The 23,640-nt window shown below is 47.6% G+C and overlaps 1 protein-coding gene across 8 annotated transcripts in view; it reads right to left on the bottom strand.

Moving 5' to 3' along the window:
* The window catches only part of WT1 (WT1 transcription factor), a 57,485-nt gene extending 35,649 nt beyond the window's left edge, over window positions 1-21,836 (bottom strand). For 2 of the 8 annotated variants that reach the window (XM_073216367.1, XM_073216366.1), the window contains exons 1-3: window positions 8,961-9,732; window positions 3,646-3,768; window positions 3,096-3,198 (exon numbers count right to left, since the gene is read on the bottom strand). In XM_073216367.1, coding sequence (XP_073072468.1) covers window positions 3,096-3,198; window positions 3,646-3,768; window positions 8,961-9,402 — 668 coding nt within the window. In that variant the 5' untranslated portion in view covers window positions 9,403-9,732. Of the gene's footprint in view, window positions 1-3,095; window positions 3,199-3,645; window positions 3,769-7,264; window positions 7,344-8,960; window positions 9,770-13,924; window positions 14,056-16,991; window positions 17,041-21,608 lie in introns of those variants that run through there. The other 6 variants (XM_073216368.1, XM_017639689.3, XM_073216370.1 and 3 more) reach the window with 6 other exon arrangements.
* Between the last annotated feature and the right edge of the window lie 1,804 nt (window positions 21,837-23,640).

Below are 23,640 nucleotides of genomic sequence, written 5' to 3' on the forward strand. Positions count from 1 at the left end.
CTCCTATCACTTCCCCTAAGTTGAATGGGGCCATTTCATATTCAATATTGTTCACATCTACCCACAAATGTGTACAGCTCAGATCTGTTACCAGAGAGGTGAGAATCACTGCGCAGTTCTCTCGTAACTAGGAGAGAATTTTGAGAACTTCTTCAAAGCAAATTCACATTGTGCACTGCTCATTTAATGTCAGTATAGGTACTATTGCCTTTATTTCACGCTGGGAAGAGAGAATAAATCCAAGACTGTGGCGGTGGTGGGGGCGGTGGCGGGGGAAAGTTGGGCAGGCTGCCTCAGGGAGTCAAGTGCAACAAGACAAACAAAATACAAACAAACCTTTCTCAGGAGGTCCCAGTTTTAGACAGAAATGGGAATGGAGCCAGGGACAAATAGAAGCACGACTGAATATCTAAAATCCAAATGTTGGGCCAGTAAGCCATTATAAATTTAGTCCTGTTTTCTATGTTTTTTCAGTCATTGCATTCACAAAAGCATTTAAGTGGGTGCAATAGCTGAAGGGGGGAAGGTTAGCAAGAATAGAAAAAAAATACCATTTCAAACCTTTTCAGGATTAGGAAAGAAGGAAATTACATAATTGCAGCAATGTTAATGCTCAAACCCAGTATAAAAACATCCTTAACACTTGTCCATTCATCATTACTGCCAGGAAGTATGTGATCTTTGAAAAGTGCTTCGAAATGTGAATTGAGGGTGGATGGCGCTTCAAAGACTCAGATAGTACAAACTTGAAGGGAGCAAACTCTCTTCCTACATGGGTCACAAATTCTTTTTTAGGAAATGTTACTGCTTAGGATGTTTTCTCTAAAAGGAGAAAACAGCATTTCTATGAAATTCGTATTAAAAATGTAGAGCAAAGAAGTTCCAGTTACATGGAAGAAAGGGATGAGTAAATATTTCCAAAAGATGAACCTGACAAAGTCATAGTATATAGTGGCCAATTAATGAACCTGACAAAATTGCTTTACATAGTATGCAGTTAGAAGCTGGATTAAAAAATGTGAAAACTTTATGTATAAAATACAATTCAAATGACTCTTCCTACTTCCATAGCAACCACAAATCCAGCCCTAAGTCAAAATCCACCGCAGGGACTCGATTTGGGGAATTGCTATTAAACCAGTCAGTGGTTCTGAACCCTTTATCCCTCTTTCTTTTTGTAGGCTGCTTAGTCGCTGATGGGCCCCTTCTCGGAGTCCCACAGAGTGAGTTTAGGCTTCGGAAAGAGGACAGTAAAAAATAATGTGCGTGTGTCACTACTGAATGATCTCCCAATTCCCCAACCCCTGAGGAAGAATCCTGGCCCATCTGAACAGCACCCACTCTAGTATCAAGGTCTTCCTTCCGCCTGAGGTGAGGCGCCAACCAGAAGCCAAGAGGGAGGAGCAGGCCAAGGTCATCCCATAGGGAACCATTCCAGCTGCACCCCAATTGCTACTAGAATAACAGTACTTGACTGAAAATGAGCAGGAGCAGCTCCTCAAAAGGACCTCAATGGCGCCACCTCCCCAGTTTTGGTGGAAGAGGGAGTTCCCAACAGAATGAATGGTTGCAGATTCTGTACCCATTCCTGATACTTGTGGCACGGAGAGGAGGCCCAGAGATCGAGCTTGGGGCAGAACACTGAGTCTGAGGTGGCAAAGCACAAAACTGGTTCGAACTAGGGAGGGGAAAAAGTGAGGAGGTGTTATCATTCTACCTCTTTCTGGGCAACCTGAGTGCATTTCTTTGCCCCTTCTCTTTTTCTCGCCCTCTCCCTCTCTCTCCCAAAAAAGAAAAAGTTAAGGGAAAAAAAAGTGATGTCGAATACAAGATCCTGCTAGATACGCCGGATTTTCTGATCAAAAGGAAAGGTTTCCAAAGTACGTGCACCTCCAGTGTACAGAAGGGGATCGACCCTTTACCTCCCAGAACAGGAGAATCGGACTCAATTTCCTACGCTTTCCGGGACACCGGTATGTGCTGCTGCGGGCTCCGAGGCGAAGACTCCTTCCCCTCCTCCACCTGTGGGACTGGAGGTCGCCCAGGCGCGGCCATTCCCCCCACCCAATCTCCCAGGGCAGGCGCTTTTCCTTCCTTCATTACCTCACTACCTCCTTCCCTTGACGTCAGCCCCGGGTTCTCGAGCGGAGGTGGGGAGGATGGAACAGGGTTTGGGGGCAGTCGGTATCAGGATCCCTGCAGCACCGGGGTGGGGGTAGGGGTGGAATATGAGGTAATGCGCGCCCAATCCCGGGCCTCGAAGGCCGAGAGCCGCCACTGCCCTCCCCCAGCCCCACCTTCCAGCCCCGCGCAGGCCCGTGTGTGCACCAGTAACTAAGCAACCCTATCGGGGACGCGGGATGCCGGCCAAGTTCACCCAAAGTTGAAGAATAAATTTGGGGGAGAGAAGGTGGAGGGTGGAGGAGAGCCGAAAGAAGACACAAGGGTCAGGAGAAAAAATCTTGGAAGTGAGAAGCTGGTCTTCCGCCTTCAGGAAGAAGGGTCCGCGCGGGCTGGAGTGGTCTCTCCGCAGGACACTGCGGCCACCCCACCAGTCCTGCGCCCAGTCCGGAGTCCCGCCCCAGCGTGTAGCCGGGCGCGGCGCGCGACCCCCACAAAGTGCTGCGGCCGTCAGTCTCTGGAAGACAGGGCTGCGGCCCGAGGGTACGCGCCCTCGAGTTAGTCCCAGAGAGGTCTGGCCGGTGTGGCCAGTGGGCAATGACGGGTTCGAGGAGCGAGAAGAACGGAGTGGGAGTGGGCTCCGTGTTTAATCTTGGGTCCAGAGGACGCGAAAGTCCTCCCAGCAAAGGACCTTTTAAAAATATTCTCAAAGGGCCGCCTTTCTTTTTAAGCTCCCAGCAGTAATCTTCTTCATTTATATTAAAAATGAGAACAGCAGGAAACTAGGAAATCTACGTGTTTCACATTAGAGCTGGGAGATCTGCTTTAAGTAGTCCAGTGGTCAGGCCTGTTACCTCCAGGACCCTACACGCCCGGAGTCCCGGCTGCCCGCATCGGACGTTCCCGCGCCCGCCGGCTCGCGCGCCCCCTCCGGGGTCCCGGGGACCCAGACACTGTGCTGAGCGCCTTCCTACCTGCTATAGGGCGTCCTCAGCAGCAGGGCCTGGCTGCCTGTGCAGCTATCGGTGGGGGTGTGGCAGCCATAGACTGGGGGCGGCACGGAGTACTGCTGCTCACCTGCAGAGAGCCGAGGAGAGCCGAATGAGCGAGCCCCAAGGCTGAGGGGGTGGGAGTGCGAAGCCCCGGACAGGAGAAAGAGCATCCTGAGCTGGGCTCCGAGGCTACATTGGGGGCAATGGGGCCTGGATGCTGCAGAGAGAGGTCGTCCAGATCTTAAGGAGTTAAGCGTCTCATTTGATATTACCTTAGCTGTCAATGCATAGCACACCGAAAAGACCCTTGGGACGTTTGGAGACCTGGTTGAGTGGGGCTGTGCCTGATTTCGTAGGGGTGGGGGTCTCAATCTTTTCTTTTAAATTGACTGAGATTAAGCTAATGATTTCTAAACATCCCTTCAGATGTCCTCTTCACCCTTCCCCAGTTTGCTGTAGGGTGGGAATTGTGGTGGGGGGAAATAGCGCAGAAGAAGGGTAGAAGGGCCGCACATCATTCCTGCCTGCTTACCCAGCGAGCCCTGCTGGCCCATGGGGTCCTCGTGCTTGAAGGAGTGGTTGGTGAACTGCGCCGCGTGATGCGTAGGCGTATGACCGTAGCTGGGCGTCCCATCGAAGGTGACTGTGCTGTATCCTGTGGGCACGGTGGAGAGAAGCACAGCGTCAGCGGGGAGACAGGGACTGTAGGTCTGCCCCTGACTGAACCCGGTGTAGGAGCGCTCGGCCGCGCATTCGGATCCCTAGTACGATTATGCCACTCCACCAGCTTTTAGCGCTTTGATAGGGAAGCCGGGCCCAAGCCCCGAGGTGTGATCTGGGGAGAGGCTCCCCGCCCTTCCCTTCCCCCCCAAGTAAAACCCTGACCTCGCTGTTTCCCAGTTTATTTACGCCCTCGTCCTCCACAGTGTCTGCCGCTTCCGCGCCGAACCTCCGGCAAGTTACGTTTTAAAGCCTCCACCCCGTTCGGTGGAGAAAGTTGTTCTCCCCAAAAGCAAACACCGCGGCTTTTGCTCAGGGGCAGAAGCGGGCGAGGGAAATGAATCTGTTCCGCTGACCCCGCGATGACTCCGAGCCGTAAATCAGGGTACTGCTCACCAACTTCCATTAATTACTCTGAGCCTGTTTAAAAGGCATGGGCTTTAAATGGGGAGGGTGATTACCGAGTAATATTCTCTGTCGAATCTGTGACACCCTATACCACTCTACCCTAGGCCCTCGGGAAAGCTGGTGAAGGGGGAAAGAGGCGGCCCTTGCAGTTGGGCCCACTGGCCTCGACTGAACGCCCCCCTCCTTCTCCTCTATGGCCCACCCCACATCAACTCTCCCAAGGTAAAAAAGAATGGGATGTCTCAACTGAAAAACCTAATCTCCTTCTGTGACTATTGCTATTAAATTGCCTTAAACATATACCCCACCACCTCCTGGAGAACTGTTGCCACCTCAGAGGAAAAGCATTCTCCTGCTACAAAAGGTCAGTCCTGGAACAAGTGGTGGGGTCCCCTCTCCAAAAATGCACAGCTCCGGAGTCTCTGGCCTGAGGTCCATGCCTAGCAGCACATGAGATGGGCCAAGATGCTCACATCAGCTCCCTGCCGGGCCACTGACTCATCTTGACCCCAGTCGTCTCCTTGCACCTCCAGCAACTATACTGGGTTTCCAAACACCCCTCAAATGTAGGTAGTGTGGTGGGTCAGACTGCCCCTTTACCCCAGTCTTGCCATGAGCAAGGCTCTGCATCAAGTGTGCACGAAGACACCTCATCTTCCAAATAGTTCCCCAGTACAAAAACAAAAACGGAACTTATACCTCCCACTTCGGAAAGGGGGTGGTGGGCAGATCATAATTATAGGATTGCACAGGGCAGACTAAGTCTCAGGCACCGTTTGGCGCCTCAGGTCGACAATTTAAGAAGCCACCACCAGTTTTTATAATTTGCATGACCCCACAGGCCTCCTTTTCTCCCCTGCTAAGTGGGAAAAGATAACCCCTGCCCTGTTAGGTGTCAGGCGTGGGTGAGCACACTTCAGCTTCCAGGCACTTGCTTTTGGAAGTGAAGGCCGGGCCCTGCTTGAGGCCTACTAATCAGCTTACAAATGAAATTTGGCTCTGAGCACCCAGTTTTGGAGAGGGAAGGCCTAATTTTGAAAGGAAATTTTTAAAAAAGGAACAGAAGCAACAAAGAAATTGTCATTAGACAAACCCTTCAAACCCGTCTCCATTCCTGAGAGGATGAGTAGGCAATGGCCAGGGGCACCAGAGTGTCCTCGGAGGACTCTGCAACTGTCAGTGCACAGGGAGAGCACGGATGGCCGGCTGTAGTCCCGCACCAGCTGCATAGCCACTGCTCTCTGCGAGGTTCCCAAGGCCCCCTCCCAGACACACACAGATCCCTGTGGGCAGGAGCCGGCTTCCAACCCCTCCCTCAGGTCCCCTTGTAGGGGCAATGGTGAAAGGGCCTGCGGAGAGGAGGGAGGGATGTTTTAATTAGAAACTTGTTGCATGTGGGACTGATGACAGCATGCTGTCCCAGGGCTTGCGTTGGGCCAGAGGTGGAGAGCGCAGGGGCGGGGCCCAGGGAGGGACAGCTGATGGCAGAAAGGGGCAGCGTGTTCAGACTCCCTGAACAGGCCTTAGAGGGAGAGGCTATAGGGCCAAGGTAGCGCTTTTCCCACGGTTTGTCTGAGCCCGGGAAAGGAGCGCAACCTTGACCACGCAGAGAAGCGAGTTGTGATCTGTGCCTGTATCCTGGCCCGCCACAGCAGAGGAGCCCAGAAACTGCCTGGCCGGACCATACTTCCTGGCTCAGTCAGGAAAGTGGTCAAAAGCCTGAAAATGATGACTCCGTAGCTGAAATTTATCCACAACAAAATACCCTCTCCACTGAGATCCCAAGGGTGCGCCTTTGGCCCTTGGGCAGAATTGGTCTCCCATGTGACCTTAGGGTGGCCTGGTGATGCTGAGGCCTCCTTCTGCCCTAGGGTTCTGCGTGCCAGCGGTGCTGGGGGAGTCCGGGGCTGAATGACATTTTTTTTCTCTCTTTATACCCCTCATTCAGTGTGGGGCTACCTAAAGCCTCATCCCATTTCTGCCCTGACAAACCCTCTGACCCTAACAAACAGATTACAGTGGGTTCAGTGTCCATCCAGCAGGGCAGAAGAAATCCATCTCAACAGTGGGGCCAAAATCCTGAAAAAATTAGGTAGAAATAGCCTAGATGGTCTGGGTTCCAGGCCCAGCTTTGCCACAGAAAGAGAGACCTCTTGCACACCTGATCTCTTAGAACCTAGCTTTCCTCATCCAAACATAAGGGGCTCCTTCAATATCAGACTGTGAGCTTCTTGCCAAGACGAGATGCACTGTCCTAAATTGATATTTAATCCCTAGTATCTGGCAGAGTAGGTGTTCACTAGTTATTTCTTGAATTGATGGCTACAAGATAGTACACACCAGCTATAATATTTAAGAAATAGGAAAAAACATTAAGAAGTGTGATGCCCTTGGTAGGGAGAAGAGGTCCAACTGTCCTCTCTTGTGGGCCATGGCTAGGCTGCCCTGCCTGAGCAGAGAGGGCCAGAATTTGAACTCCTCCCAGCAGGAGTTTCTGCCTGCTAACCGCCATTCCCAAACTCTGGGGAAAAGCTGATGTCTTTGCTTTCTCCAGCGCAAGCTTCCTGCAATCCTGGATAAGGTGAGGAACTGTCCTGCAATCCTGGATAAGGTGAGGAACCGCAGAAATCAAAAGAATAAACCCAGAATCTTCAGGCCTCAGGGCTCACCCTGGTTGCCAATGCCAGGACTGAATCTGGAACAGCTTCTGACGTCCATCAGCTCCCAGCTGCCCAGGGAGGCCCAAGGGCTGGGCAGATATGGCCCATTTATGTTTTCATTACAACAGCAAACTTAAGTGTAGTGCCTGCTGGTTAAGGAGCCCAGTCTCCCATTCTTACCCCAGATGTTGAGTTTGTGGGGATCCTGGGCACTGACAGGGACCCAAGCAAAGTGACAGTCCAGGTTCTAAAACTCCTCACAAAACCCAGATGGACTCAAATGATAATGGTGCAACAGTATTTCATGCCCAGCTGACTCAGATCAAATGGCTTCTCAGGCCTCTGCAAATGGTGCACACCCACCTCACATCATACTCTTGCTTGCCAGTCTTGTCCTTTCCCACCCTGTCAAGTTTAGGTGGGCTGCAGCCTTCGGAATTTAGAATCCCAGTCCTGAGGGAAGTCGGGCTTCTGTTTCCGTGGCACAGAACTTTAAGCCAGACTCAACTTCCAGATTGCCCATCTCAGCTCTCCTCTAGCAGATAGGGAAACTGAGACCTGGAGATTTGCCAAAGATAACACCAGCCTGCTAATGAGAGGTGACATGATCAGAGAATATGAGCCTCTGAGTCCCCAGTGAGCTATCCAACACCCCTTGAGTAAGAAACACCAATTTCATTTAGTAAAGACCTAGAGCGGAAGGGCTCCATGGATTGGCTTGAGATTCCTTCACCGGACCTGGATTCCAGATTTCCCGGACAAAGAGAAGAGGGCGGTTTCGGTTTCACCAGGGCTTCTGGTGGGCCAGGTACTCCAGGCTGGCTAAGGTGAGGAAGGCCTTAAGATACGCATTTACAAGATGCCTGAATCGGCATGAAGAACAGAATCCTTCTTCCGCCCCTTGGAAGCCCGGGCACCTCCTGCAAACTGTAAACACTGCATCTCACCTCAAACATTCCAGAAACATCCCACAGAGTCCCTAGGCCCGCGCAAATTTTTGCCCCAGGAAAAACAGCGTTTGTAAAATATCTCAACTATCGAATCAACAACGCAACAACGCAAAGTCCAATTACAGTAAATTCAGAAAACCAACTACAGGAGCTCGGCATGATTGGTTCAGCTGGTCCCGGAAAAAAGAGGTGTGCGGGTTCCGGCGCGGGATGAGAAGCTACCCTCTGTGTCTGTCAATGTGCAATGACTGAAAATGGCAAGAAAACCTGCATTTGTTCTAACTTCCAGGTCTTGAAAATAATCTTTCCTCTGCTGAGCCCCCCGCGTTAAACGACGAGAAGGTGCCCGAGGCTCGCTGAAGGAAGGCCTATGCTTGGCTCTCATTCCACCGCCAGTGACAGTAAGACCCGGTCCCACCCAGCCTGGAATCAGATAAACGGAGTTCTCTTCCAGCACGGGAGTCCCCCCGGACGCCGCCTAAGCTGCAACGCGGGGAAGATCCTCTTCTATGCTACTATACGCGGACACGTACGTGGTTCAAGGAAAGCCGCTGTTCAGTTGCCAGCCGGTTCATTTATTCATTCTATTCTCCATGTCACCCATTGTACGTCTAATGTGTGCCAACACTGGCATTAAGGGATGAAACAGCTCCTGGATGTTTCGGGCGCGTTAGAGGAGCACCAGCTGCTCCACCTGCGCTGGTCTAAAAAAGTCCAATGCCTGGTAGGAGTTTGGTGGTGTCTTAAAACAACAAAATCTCTTTCCAAGGTAGAACAAGATACTGCACCGGTTCCCCCTTCCCACTCCCACTGGGACTTGCAATCCCGGAATCTGTCCGGCCCGAAGGGCCCCAGATGACCTCCCGGCTCATGCGAACAGTCCGGCTCCAGGCTCTGCAAGAGGTTAGGAGCGTCTTGTACGCCGGCGTGTACCTACTCTCCCGGGTCTCCTCTCCCCCAGCTACCTCTCCCGCTACCCTAACAGTCTTACGGGAGGCAGCCGGGTGAGAGCTGGAGCCAGGGAAGGGGGTGATAGGGAAGTGCCCGCGCGCAGGGACAGCCCTGGCACCACCGCCCCGAGTGTAGGGGGCGCTCCCTGGCCTGCTTACCCTGGTTGCGAATAGCGGGCTGGCTCTCAAGACAGCTGGGCAGGTAGGGAGCGTTGGGGAACATCCTGGCCTGTCCCGAGGATGCCTGGCTGGGTGGAGGAGGACCGAAAGGTCCGTAGCGACAGGCTCCAGCTGTGCCGGTGAACTGGCCAGAGAAGTGGACAGTGAAGGCGCTTAAGCACTGCTCCTCGTGCGGCTCCGCGCCGCCCCAGCTCGGCTCCTGTTTGATGAAGGAGTGAGGCGGCGGCGGCGGGGGTGGCGGCGGAGCGGGCGGCGGCGCAGGACCGCCTAACGAACCGTAAGCCGAGGCGCCCGGAGGAGCAAAGTCCAGCACCGGCGCCCACTGCGCGGCGCCGCTCACCGGTAGGGCGCAGCCACCGCCGCCACCCAGCGAGGGTACCGCTGGCAGCAGCGCGTTCAGGTCCCGCACGTCAGAGCCCATTTGCTGCGGCTCAGCCCCGGACGCCCCGCGGCTCCTCTGGCCTTGCAGAAGCTGGGAGCTCGACTTGGCCGCGCCTGACTTTGTCCAGAAGTCGCCCGGGCTCCGGACGCCCAGCTGCTCCGGCTGCTGAAGGCACCCAGGCCCGGAGCAGAGCGTGTGCGAAAACGCCGGCTCTGGGGCACACGTGGAAGCCGACTCCTGCGGCAGGAGGAAGTCCAGGATCGCGGCGAGGAGGCGGCGGGGCCCGGGTTTCTGGGATGCAGTCCCGGCTTTGGGTGGCTGGGTGGGTGAATGAGTGGGAGGGAGGGTGGGAAGGGGGGAGCGGATAGGCGGTCGGGTTGCGGAGAGCCCCCGGGTGTGGGCGCTGCCTTGAACTTCTTACCCCAGCTGCCTGGCTGCCCCCAGCTTCCCAAAGCTCAAATAAGAGGGGCCGGCGGCGGGGGAGGAGGAGCCAGGAATCTCGGCAGCTCCATTCACACCGCAGCCAACCCAGCCGGGCGCGCGCTGTTCCTCAGGGGCGCCCTCGCAGCGGGGATGGGGGGCGGGTCTGAACCAGCGTCCCTCTCGTAGACAACCTCCTCTCCTACCCGCCACGCGCTCTCAGCTGGCCAGTGGGACACAACCCTACCCCCCACCTCCCTTTTTCGGCCTTTGAGAGTATGAACGCCACGGGGTTCCTCGTGTCCCTCCAGGTGAGCAGTGAAGGTCCGCTCTGCAATCGTGTGTGCTGGAAGAAGGGATGGCTTTTATCAATCTGAGAGGGCGGGTTAGAGGGAGGAGCAGGTGGGCTCCACGAGGGCGGGAACTTCTGAAAAGCACAGAGAACTTTCCTGGTCTTCGAAGAAGCGAATTCCCTTGCTCTGAGCCCGCAAGTCCGCTCTATTGCTTCTAGAGCCATTGGGCTGGAGTGGTGGCCATAATCTCAGGGTCACTGGGGAGGGGTGTGGCCCCTTGTGGGTTTCGGAGGCCAGACTGCAGGAGAACGTGGAGGGACCTGGAGAGATTGCATCATTTACGATAAACCGTCGTATTTCAGTTGTTTAGTAGCTGGCTGCTTGATGAGGTTGCGCCCAGAGGAAAGCTATTGTCGCCTACCTAAAACCAGTGTCAGCGGCATTTAATCTCCCTTTCTAGTGAGGGGTTTCTAAATCTTCTAAGTCTTCTTCTACGGTGAAACCGGGAAACAGCGGCTAGTTTGGGAGGGAAGGAACCCTTTAAGAGTGAAACCCTCAGAGACTGAAAATATTCCGACCAGAGAATACTGGCGCCCAGTTTCGGGGATGGGGGGGCGGGGACTGAGTGGAGGCTGGGGAGGGTTAGCATGGGAAGCCCGAGGAAAGAGGCTGGCTCCTAAAACCGCTCCCGCTGAGCTTCGCCTTCGCTCACGGTCAGGAGCGCCCGTCTGGATGCGCAGTGAGTGACCGAGCGGCGCAAGCCAGTGAGGCGGACAGAGGAGGAGAGCCTCCAGCCGCCCATGGTCCAAGGCAGTGTTCGCACCGTTGGGAATTCCGAGAGCCCGGCATTCACCAAATCATACTCCTCTCTCCACCTAGTTACTCTTTGGGAGCCCCGCGCCCCAGCACAGGTGCTTGAGTTTTGTTTACTTTTTGGTTATTCCAAAGTAGTAAGAATCAATTGGCAAATGGACCCTAGGCAAGGAGAAGCACCGGAAACCCGAATAGGAGTGCTTTTCAGCGGCACATTGAAACGCGCAGCGGAGCCAGGAGGCATCCGCGACGGCGCAGCCTGGGACTGCCAGGAGCGCTGGGTGGGAAGCGGCCGGTTGCCGCCAGGCCTCTTACACCTGGCTAGCCCGGAATGGGATCCGCAGCCTTCCAGCCAAGCCCTTGTAAAGCGACAATCAAGATAGTTGCAGTTTTCCAAAGAAACCGAGCGTTTGAAATGCCTTGACCTACTCTACATTTCTTAAGCTTTGATTTAGTTAACTTGCACTAACTAAACGAAATAGCTTTGAGTTTGGTCTGCGGACCCAAAACAAGTGCCGGCCCCGGCCCCGCAAGCTTAGTGCAATTCACTCCTCTTGGGGTCGCTGGTCCTGGGGGCGTAGGATCCGGTGAGGGCAAAGGTCGGGAACATGCGCTACCCGCTTACTCTCCCCGCCGCCTTAGTGATTGGATGCGGATCCTTTTCTGCGCTACTTTGGTGCTTGACTTTGCTTTTTCTCCACTCCGAGGCTTTTTTTTTTTTTTTTAAGAAACTTAAAGACTCCTACATTCTCTGTGGGCTGCCCACTCCTGTGCAGCAGCATGTCCATCTCTAAACCTGCAGTGGGGCTCAAAGGCTGGGCAAAAGAGCACTTAAGTCTGGACTTTTTGGTGGAAGAAGGCCCTGCGAGGCAAATTTCTCGGCCAAGTTGCCCCTGGAACACCCCAAACCCTGATCAATCATACCCCCACCCTCCACTTCTGTTTCGATTTTAAAGTAAATACTCTTAATTAGGACTCACTGCCAGGGAAGGAGAACCCTTTGTGAAAAGCCAGACATTTCCATTTCCAAACGGAAAGGTCGGAATTGTTTCTTTCATCCCCATTTGCAAAGTTTTATTTTTTAGGGGATGGGGTGTTTTGAAGGAGGGTGGCTTGAGTGTGGTTTTGTGTTTTTGAATTCCAGCTAGGGCAATAGCCTTTACGTTAAAAAAATTTTTTTTTCTTTGCTCGGGATGGGGTGGGTGAGAGGAAAGGGAAGCTGAGCATATTTAGGACTCTCTAATCATTTGTTGCTTGAGAATCCTTGAGGAAGGGAAGAGCAATGGAGCCATCCCCATTTCAACTCCGGGGTGCCCCCCACCGCCCGCCCCGACCGCGTAGTCAGAGGCAGTGAGAGGAGTTTCCTGCAACCCGCTGGGCAGCGAAGAAAGAGCTGTGCTTCTGAAATCGGAGGGTCTCAGCTCAAAAGGAGGTCTCTGAAAGTCCTGCATCCATCCCCATGCCCGGGAGCCCAGAAGCTCTGGGCCAACACTCAAGAGCCCGAAAACTGCGGTCTCAGGGTGTCCATGCTCCCCACTCCTTCATTCCCTGGGTAATGTTCTTTGCTGGAGCTCTGCGGTACCCAAGCGGACGCGCCCGCTGCACTGGCTTCCGCTCAGTGATCTGGGACGACTGGCAGACAGCCTAGAGAGGAGAAAGGTCTCCCTTCTGCCTGCCTAGGTAGGCAGGCACTTCCGACCTCCGAGGAGCTAGAGGCCTGTCCGAGGTCCTGGGGAACAGGGCTGCAGAGACCTGGCCGCTCCCATCTGTCACCCATTTTCCCACCCCCGTCAGCGCTGAGACCTGTGCCACAGAGGATCTGGTCTGAATCACTGATGGTAGAGCTGGAAATTCAACTCCTCGTGTACAGAGAAGGAAACAGGCCCAGGCGAGGAAAGAAAAGGCAGCTGTGGAGCGCAATGTTAAGAGCAAGGAATGGAATCACATGGTTAAGGCCAGAGAATGGAACCACAGCTCCACCCAGGTAACCAACAGCTCTGAAACCCTCGACGGGTAGCCTTTCTGAGCCTCGGTTTCTCTATTGGTCAGATGGGATAGTGGGATACTAGAGTCCACGTCATGGAATGGTGAGGATTAGACACGAAGATCGTGTTGTCCTATGCACTCACTAAACGTTACAATTTTTTGTTATGATTACTGCTCAAGGACACAGCAAGTTAGTGGCCAAAGTCGAGCTGAAACCCAGGTCCCAAGGTCAAGCTTGGGGCTTTACCCACCATCACGAACCCGCTGCCTCTCTCTCTCTAAAACTATCACAATGGGAATAAAGAAAGGAAAAAGGGAGCAAGCAAGCGAGAGACGCTGGAAACCCATGTGACTTTGGTACAGTGGTAAATCTCACCCTGGCCTGGAAGGTGCTTAATTACTGTTAAAGAAAAAAAAATTCTGGCTGAGAGGGAGGAGACACTGAGGACCTCTAACCCCCCTACTCTGACCCTGGCGCTGTGAACTGTATCTGACCAAGCGCGGAGCCGGGTCCTGCACCGCGGCCCCAGGGACCAACCAGAGCGTACTCCCGGGCTGAGCTCCGGGCGTCACCCCAGTGGCCGCCAACAACTGAATAAACACACCAAAGCGCTGCGATCTGTCAAGGGCTGTAAGCCGCAGACGGCGAAGAGGAGTGGCTCGACCGCCAGCCACCCGGGAGAAACAGGCGCTCGAACTGCGTTTAGCGCAGGGGCCAGCGGCCAGAGCTCCACCCGCAGGACCCGCAGTCTGACCGCTGCTCCCCGCCAACTCCAGCTCTTAGAAACATGCCTGCCTCGGCCGCTGGGCAGGTGCTTAAACTGGTCTCCTGCCCGATGTTTCGGGTAGTAATACCAGCTTCGTTTCTTTAAATTAGGAAAAAAAAAATAGTAAGGCAGGGACTTTTGTTATAGTCCACCCCTCTACCTCTGTTCGATAGAAAATTCAATCTTTTTAACCAACCCATCTCGGTTCAGACTTGATTCTCTGATCGGGTTTGGGGTCTCAGGATCCGTGCGCACCGCTGCGTGCGCGGTACAAAATATTACCCTCTTTCTGGTTCTCCGTGCCTTTCGGAACCGCCTGGGTTACCCGTCTGTTCTGATGCCACCACGAAATAGTCCCAGAGCTTCCAAAGAGTCCCCAGTGAAAGGATTCCGCCGCGCCGTCTATTATTATACCGTAAATCTTTTTAAATTCTGGAACTAATTATATAGAGGATATGTCTCAATTTGTTCTGCATTAATGCCACAGTGGGGATGGAGGCCGGGCCGTGGCCAGAGCAGATATGTAGGCCCATGAAATTGATGAACTGAGAGTTGCTTCCAGTACTGAGCGCACCATCTGGAATTCCAGTCTGAGGTTACAATTAGAACTCCTGACCCCTGATTCAACTTTGCAAACAACAGGGGGAAAAATGGAAAAAAGAAAAAAAAACAAAAACAGAAAAAAACCCCAACTTATTCCGCACCTATAAAAAAAAAACACACATAATCTTAAAATGTTTACATTTTAGAAGATTCTTTCCAAGTATTTTGTGTTTTTAACCTATCAAAGATAATGGAGTCTATTTTATAGACTGTATTTTCTCTTATCCCCTCTCTTTCCCTCTCCCAACTGCACATGTTTAATAGTTGTCAGTTTTTCCTCAGGGTTGGATATAATTACATATAGGACCAAAATATTCCTCTGTAAAATAGCTTGCTAAATATTCTCTTTTGTGAATACAGCTTTGTATTCTCAAAGCTGTCTTTGAGAAACAGTTTCATTACAGAAATCGATCTGAATCTTGGAAACTTTTTTTTTTTACCTTACTATTGTTCCAGCTTAACTGTAATCAGAGATTTTATTTGTGTTGTAATTTTGTTTGTGTTCTAAATCAGTTAGGCTAATTTCTTCCTTCTTTCTTTAATAACACCCTGCTTTATTACCCTCTCGCTTTGACCCTCTGAAGAAAACGAATGGCCGTACTGGAGAATCTGCTAAATTTATTAGCATAAATGCTTAGACAAAACGAGATATAAATCATTCAGATGTATTAAGCCATAAAGTATCCCAACGAAGTCGGTCCCTTGCCAGGGTCCTGGTGTATAAATGTTCGTACAAAACAAGTTATCAGTATTATCTTTCAAAGTGAATATATGTTGTAAAGATATCCAAATGTTGAGTTAGGAATATGGGGGTGGTGGCAGGACAGGAAGGGAATATCCTTTAGAGCAGCCTGTTAACATTGCAGTGGCTCAAAAATTATGACAGAAGGAAAAATCTCAACAGTTTGCATTTGGAATGTTCAGTGGACATTTTTTTTTAAGAAAGGTATGCAGGATATGTTTGATGGAAAGCAAAGGAATATGGAAAGAAAGAGAGAACTGGACAACAAAGCACTGCTTTCTGTAGAATGCATTTTTTCCCCCTATAGGTCAATTTAGCTTCAAGAAAATCTACTCAGAATAAGGCACTAGCTCTCCCTACAGATAACAGAGGAGCCGTTAGTGAGGAGCCACCTGGGCCTTGGTCTGTGAGCCCGGGTATGCAGCCCGTCGCCAGGAGAAGGATGTGGATTCACTGGAGGTGAACTGGGAGAAGAGGGCTAGGGGAATGAGGAAGGGGAATTGCCAGAATTCCTAGCAGAGATTTAGCAAGACAAAAATCAGACAAAATGTTTAAGGAGCAATGTCTTGCAAAGCTCATAATCACGGCTTCAGAAATCTTGGCAAATCAGGGCATTCTTTGCCTTTTAGAAATAATTGTTCTAAAAGTCTCTTCTTTTAAGACATCAAGTTGTCTACAGAGGAAGTGAACAGTCCTCCTTTTTTTTTTTTTTCCCAGCAGGGGCATCCTCATCCTTTGGGTGTCATCAATTCACTCATCATGTGGCCACTATTTATTGGCACTTCCTATGTGCCAGGCATTATGGCAGGGACTAAGACTACAGCAGTAACAGGACAGACTCTGCCCTGCTCTCTTGGAGTTTACGTTCCACTACGAATGACAGATTACCAGCAGCAAGTCAGATCCTTTCAGATAGTGATAGCTGCAGTAAAGGAGCAAGGAGTTTGGCCAGACCACAGAATGACTACAGGTGAGATGGGAATGGGAGAAGCATTCACTTCCTTTCCATTTTCTGCCCACCCTGCCACGTTTTAAATGTGCTTAGTAATTATACCATCCTTCTGTCGAGACACAGGAAGGGTTTGAAAGCTTTGGAACCAGTGGTTTGGATAAATCTCTGCCTATAAGGCAGCTAGATTTTATGGAATCAGAGGGCAGCTGTTTAGATAGAGTTGGGTTAAAATCACCACCACCAGCTGAGTGACTATGAAAGTTACTTAGCTTTTGCAAAAGGACTTTCTCCTCTTCAAGGTAAAATAATACCACTTATTCAAATTGTGAGAACTAGATGAGATAGGCATATAAATTTGTAGCCCATAGAGAAAGCACTTAATAAATGGTGGCTGTTATCTATATTGACATGATTGTTTTTCTTTGCTTCTAATTAATTGATAAGTTCTAAACTTAGTATCATCTGGTGTGTTTAAAAAAAGGTAACAATCTTCATTGTTGTTGGATCAGGGAGAAGGGCAGGAAGAGAAGCCCTTTACCAATGAGTCTGACCTTAAGCAAGATTGTTGCCACTTTGGAGTAAATTGAACTTACTTTGTCTTACACTCCTACCCCTCATAGTCCCCCCACTCCACCTCCTGCCCTGAAACAGGATATAAGTGGCTTTTGCTTCAAAGTCAAGCTTAGTTTCTTTTCCTTTCATACAGAAGGCTATGGATTAACATGAGCTTGAAAATTTAGGATGGCATGGTTCCTTACAGCCATACTTCAGATGTGCAGCCTTATACAGAATAAAGAATCCTGGGCTAGGTATAAAAACACCTGGGCTCAAATCCTGTATCTGCCAAAGACCATAGCCTTAAAGAAGTAACTTAAGCTCTTGATTTTTTCAGTACCCTTATCTGTAAAACGAGGATAATGATAAAAATGAAGTAAAGTATACAGAGTGATTTGAAAACTGTAAAGTGCTAGGCAAAACAGAACCTTCAGGATGGTCTGTAACATAAGAACCAACGATGGACAGGAATACTGCTGGGGTCATGCATCACTTACCCTCCTGTTTCTTCATCTGTAAAGTGGGCATAGTGCGTTTCTCATGGGGCTGTTGTAAGAATTAAACGAGACGAATAAACTTTCAGAACACTTGGTAGAATGTGTGCTGCATGAGTGTTACTGCTACTGTTAGTTTTACCTTTCTCTGGCCATCTTAGGTTTTTACAGTGATAGCTTTTCACTATGGAAGTACAGAAGAGTATAAAGAACAGGGGTTAGGAATCAGATGGCTGGGGTTTAAATCCTCCTTTGCTACTTATTTTTTATATGACTTTGGGTGACTTCCTTATTCTCTCTGAGCATTGATTTTCCTAACTGTAAGATGGGGATAATGATAACTTCACCTCACAGAGTTGTGTTGAGAACAAAGGAACATGGATAAAGTGCATACGTGGTGCCTGGCATGTAGTTGGAAATAAATAAATGGTAGTTATTAAATTTGTCTAATCAGAGACTATTAACTGCCTTTAGAAAATAGAACAGCCACCGAGAACTTGAATTACAACATGATTCTGAGCATGTATAGCAAAAAATTCCCATCTTTTAAAACTCACGTGTACCACACTGAAATCTCCCTTTCATATATGGAAGACTTTGCCATCAAGGCATTGACAGAGAGTTTCCTTTTTGACTACAAACCCTTTAGGTTAAAAATTATAATCCCATTTATTTTCACTGGGTTTCTTTTCAGAGTATCCAGCATATATCTAGGATTTTGGTAATCCCATGTTTTTCAAAATCAGCAGGAAACTGTTTTCAGCCAATGGAGAGAAAAAGCAGTTTGACTCTTCCTGGAGTTGCCATACAGCATTTATTAATAGCTCTGTAAACAGGCTTGAACACAGTATCAGCTGGCTGCTCAAGATATTACAAAAGTTTATGAGAAGTTGCTTAGGAAAAACAAGATAGAGTCATTAGAAATCTGATACTGGTCAATAGTGCATTTATCCAAGGCTTCATAAATCACAAACAAATGAAACTTCTATTGTGATCACTGTTCCAGATCTAAAGTATCCCCCTCTCCCCTTTAGTAGAAATTAAATACATTTTTAAAAGCCCAGGATTTTTTCTCTACTGATACAGAGGCTAATTACAAAATTTCCCAAGAAGTAATAAATATTAAATTCTAATCAACAGATGTGACACATGATAAATAAGAAGCACATAGCTTAACTTTGATTCTGTCTTTAGGGTACATGTTTATCTTTAATTATCCCCAACCTGGGAATGGAATAACGGTTGTTCTCTGTTACATTTATTATTTATTTCTGGAGTGACACCATATTTTTATTTTGCCCAGGACAATCTCAGTTTAAGCTGTTGTCCCAGATTAATTATTAATTACTCTTATTTTACTCCTAAAAGTGTCTTGGTATTAATGGTAAATGATAAGGACTCCACTTGCTTAAAATTTTATTTTATAAATAAAATGGATTTAAGAAAGCCATTAGAGCAAAGGTGAAAGATGAGAGTTAAGTGGGGCTAGTAAAAAGAAAAGACTGGATTAATCCAAGAAATCAAAGGCTGAAAATAGTTACTGTAATTGAACATAAAACTTAGTTCTGAGATTCCTGACAGCCAAGTCAAAAAGGGAAAATAAAACTAGTTACAAATATCTCATTTTTGAATGAAAGGAAGATACCCAGTTTCTTAGAAGAGAAAAACTTTTCTAGTACTAAACTCTAAATAAGAGTTTACCTCACTGGCTTTTCTATAAGGGTCATCCAATGACAGTTAGTGATTTCAACAATGATGTTTAAAAAAGTGCAGAGACATTCTCTTCTCATTTCAACCCAATGGTGTAGTGTTAAAATTATAGTTCTGTAAAGTTTTTTCTAAGAGGAGAAAGGCAATAATATAATCCCTTTCTATATTTTTGGGGGGGATCTGACTTGATTCAAATCAACTTAATGTGTTAATTTTCAGACACTCCCGACTGATCATTCTTAAAAACATCTTCTATTCATTAATAATCATATAACTTTGAATATTATCCAAAACACTAAGGACCAGAACATTGTTCTCCAGATTCTGTGATCTGATTTGGGAAGCGTCCTAGGGCAGTGGTTCGTAACTGAGGCAATTTGCTCCCTGGGTGTGGACATCTGGCAATGTCCAGAAACATATGTGGTTATCACAGCTCAGTAGGGACAGGAAAGTAGTAGATGTTACTGGCATGTTTCTGAGTGGAAGCCATGGATGCTGCTGAACATTCTTTAATCCACAACAGAGACTCATCCAGCCTAAAATGCAGCAGTGCTGAGGTTGAGAAACCCTGGTTATTATCAATAGAAGAGATCATCATTGCTAACTAGGATAAGAAGAAAGAAGCTTCACGGAGGAGGGGCCTTAAACTAGATCTCCCCACTCCAACCCAGTGGAGATAGCTGGGGAATGCTTCTTCCCAGGCTTAAGAAATGGGGGGAATGGAAATAGTCAGGTGCAAAGAGGCAAGGCATGTTGTAGGAATGCCATCCACAAAGGGAACTGTGGCTAAACCAATTTAGCTAGAAGAGAGGGAGAATCCATGTGGAGCAATAAGAGAGAAAGCCAGAGTACATGCAAATTTAGGGCAAAGAGATTCTGTTCCAACATTATGCTCCAAGATTCCTAAATATTGCTAGTGTTTTTTTAAAAACCACATAAATCACAGACAGCATAAACTTTTATGTTCACAAAGACCATCTTTTGTATACCAACTGTGGGTATATATATGGATAGGCACATATTTCGCTTCCCCTCTCCCACATCATTTTTTACCACTTACATATAAGAGATTCCTTAGAACTCAGTTTTAAATCATACTAAATTTAAAAAATGTGTGCCTACTTAAAAATACAACCTATCAAGGCACAGAAAATTCTGAACCACTGCTGTAATTAATAGAACATTGTAGGAAACGCCATTAAGAAATATTATTCTGACCTAGTTCGCTGTGTCATGCTGCAAATCGTCCTTTCCTTGAATAATGGAATGCTTTGTGAGAAAGAACTACAAAGCTAGGTCCCTCGACATTAGCCATCTCACCCCTCAAAGTTCAGCCAGGAGTGGGACAAAACCATCCTCACCATGTTGATATGTTTACTTCTGGTGTAGGAAAATATTACTGTTGCCCAATTAGGTTTTCCTGTCCACTCACTTGCCTGGAGACATACATTTTATCATTTCCTTTGATGATTTACAAATAAATTAGCATAACCCACTAAGGTCTGCCAACATATATGCATTACTGGAGAAATCTGAGAGCACCGAAAAATGATTGCAATTTATCGTATCCCAATACAATACTTTCTTCTTAAGGACCAAATAAATAGCATCAGCTAGTTTATATACCTGACATATTTATTGCAGTATTCCAGCTGAGCACTTCCAATTGTCATGTGTTCTCACACATTGTTTTCACAAATTGTGTTTTGAAAGAAGTCAAGGGAAATTCAGGCCAGAGAAACAAGATGTTATCTTTTGGAAAGGATGAGCCCACTCTAATGGAAGAGGATAATCCACTCAGAGGTTTAGAAAGCCAATGTCCTTCAGTGGGTGTGATAAATTCACAGGATCTGAATCCAGGATTTTGCATTGGGACCTTGAAGTGAGCAGGAACAATTTGTGTTCCAAATAAACACAGTGTATCATTATTATTATTATTAGATAAGCATGAACATCTGTTAGGTCAGTTTTGCCCTACTTCCTTGAGGCAATTGGATTCAATGAACACCATTCTAATTACATCCACCACAAATAGATCTAAGATGGGTGTATAATGCCAAAGCTGCTTGATCATCTCTGTGTTTCAAAACCAGATTTAAGAAAGAAAAATATTCACCTGCTCATATCAGACAGGTTATATACAAGGAGAGCCTCATGGAGACTAGTTCTTTCTGAATCCCATCAACAGAACCATTTGAAAAGATGAGAATATTTGAGACAGCTGGCCACCTTCATTTTAAAAAAATGCTGTACATGCTCTAAGCAATTATCTGGAGCAAGAGGAATCTAAATATTACATATTAACAAGTTCTTCATCATCTCCTTTTCCTAACTCAGTAAGATGCCTTCCCAGGTACTGAGTTCACCCAGGATGTGTAAGATAATTTCTCTCCACCAGATTTCAGCAGCAGAGTACTTTAAAGAGTGCCCAGTCCTACTCTTCATTTTTCAGATAAAATATTATATGACTTGCACAAGATTACACAGCTAGTTAGTGGCAGAGCTTTCCCCAAAGCCTGTCCTGTGGGAGGCAAGAGCCATCTTTCTGTAACAACATTCACTCATTTACACTTACCAAGTACATATTATAGGCCCAATAACTGAGTTGGAGATAGGGAGTCCTTACTCCCAACTTCCTCACAGCCTAGCTATGCTGGAGGACTTGGTCACTATCGAAGCAGGTTGCGGAAGATCTGCTCTAAAACATGTTCTTACAACAGCCCTCATTTATCCCAGGTCCCAGAATTCTCTTCAGTTCCTCCATATGGTAATCAGGGAGACTAAAGGACACATCATTAAGTTTTAGAGAGACTCTGGTGAACCTGTAAATAATTAGCTAACCACAATATTATTAAGTTAGGAAAGCATCATTGTGCTTTACAGAGAACCCAACGTAAAAAGAATACTTACCATGCTGACAACATCTTTTTACTTGAATTAGTCAATGACGCCTTGTAAAGGTTTCAACATCAAGGATACCCGAAGGGGGAGCTCTTCCGGCTTGGAGCTGAATGAAGGGTCTGGCCAAGCAAACCCAAAATCACTACAAGCCTTTCAGAATCGCATTTAGTAGCTAGTCAAAGGCATATAACCAGAAAGCCACAAAGAAACCGTTCATCCTCTCTACCCCTGTGTTTGTGTTGCCTGTAAACACGCTGATGAAATCCTGACAGCATTTGGGACAGCTGGAGGGGTAGGGGGGTTAAGTGTTACACAATGTGCAAACATCACAGACGTTTACCAAAGATCAAGTTCCAAGATGTAAAACAAAGTAAAAAAAGATTTTCTCCTAATTTGACTCCAAAAGGATGGGTCCAGTAAGGCATTAAAAATAATTGTCCCAGAGAATAAGCACTCCCTTGGTTGTTTTAATGTATTTTTGTCTACACACAAGAGAAGTTTTCTGAACTGCTTCATTGGCTTACTTTGAAAGGTCTCTAGAACAAAAGTACTCTGGGTGACCCCAGGATACCTGGCAGCAGTAACCAAGGATGTGGATGAGGCTGGGAAAGATAAAAACAGATGATGCACTTTTTGATGTCAAACCTAAAATATTGTATAATTAAAGCAGAATAAAATGCTGAAGCTTAGAAACAAAGAGGTAATCACATCAGGAAAATTAGCAAGTTTATTTAAGAGAATGTTAAATAAGATTTCTTTAAAGCATACTATAAAATCACTCTTATGCTCCCCAGATGGCCCTGTGGGGTGACTTCTTTACCTAATTAAAATTGACTTTCCTTCTCCCTTTCTCCTTCCTTCCTCCTCCTCTTCTTTTCATTATAATAGTTAATATTATTAGCCATCATTTATTCAGTGGCTAAGCTCGCTCATACATTCTCTTTACTTCTCATCACCATTTTCATTAATGGTTATTACCATCATTGCTGAGATGAGGAAATAGATGTTGGGAGGTTTGGATTGCCGCTGTTAGCCATCTAGAATGTGGTGTAGCCAGAGCAGTAGTCATTGCTTTGTATGGTGTAAGCATCAGGATTCTGGAAGGAAGTGAAGTGGATCAATGTTGGGGATTCAGTCAGCACCAGCCCTTGAATAGCTTATCCTCAGAATCAGTCTTACTGTCCTGCCCTATCATAACAAGATCCACAGGCCAAATTAAATTGAATTGCTTTTGCCACAGAATCTGTTTCCACCACACCATGTCAACTAAAGTTTGACCCACCCACTTCCTGTTTGTATCAAATTCTGGCATACCTTACTTCATACAATGGCTATGTTCCTGAAATTACTTTTTTTTTTTTGGTTAAATACAGTGAATAATAGTGTCAACACATTGTGAGGGAGTTACAAAAAGAATTTGCTATTTCAAGGAATCCCAAGGTGATTTTTTTTTTTCCCTTCCTAAACCAGTCCCTTCTCTTTCTCCCTCTCACCAAATTTGAGTTTTCATATGCCAGGATGAATAGAGAGGAGAGGTGGAATGTCTGAGCACACCAATATTGTGTCTGTTGAAGGGTCCACCCCCATTTTTAACAAGATAGCTCTCAAAAGAACTCAGAGCTAGGCCATTTCTGATGATCACAGAAAGAAAATCAACCTTTATAAACTCAGAAGCTCACATATATATGCATGTTTGCCTATGTGTTCATGCACATGCACACACACACAAGTGCACACCTTTCTGACATTTACTGAGCTGGGCCTGCTCATTTTTACCTCTTCCAGCAAAAGCAACTTCTGTTTATACCTCCTCTCCGTTCCTTACCCCCCATTTACACAAATAATCCCGAAGGCTTGAGCTAAAGGAATATTGCAAATTTAAAAAGGAAGATGGCTTCACAGGGGCAAATTGGCACCTTCTACTCACACTGAAAGACAGAACTTCATCAAGATTGGCTTTCTGTAGCTGATTTTTGGTAGGAGAGAGGGGTTAAATAGCCCAGGCAGGGAGTCACATGCTCAAAAGCTGAAACAGCTCTGC

This window comes from Manis javanica, chromosome 11, assembly GCF_040802235.1.
Source record: "Manis javanica isolate MJ-LG chromosome 11, MJ_LKY, whole genome shotgun sequence".
In the NCBI taxonomy this organism is placed as follows: Eukaryota; Metazoa; Chordata; class Mammalia; order Pholidota; family Manidae; genus Manis; species Manis javanica.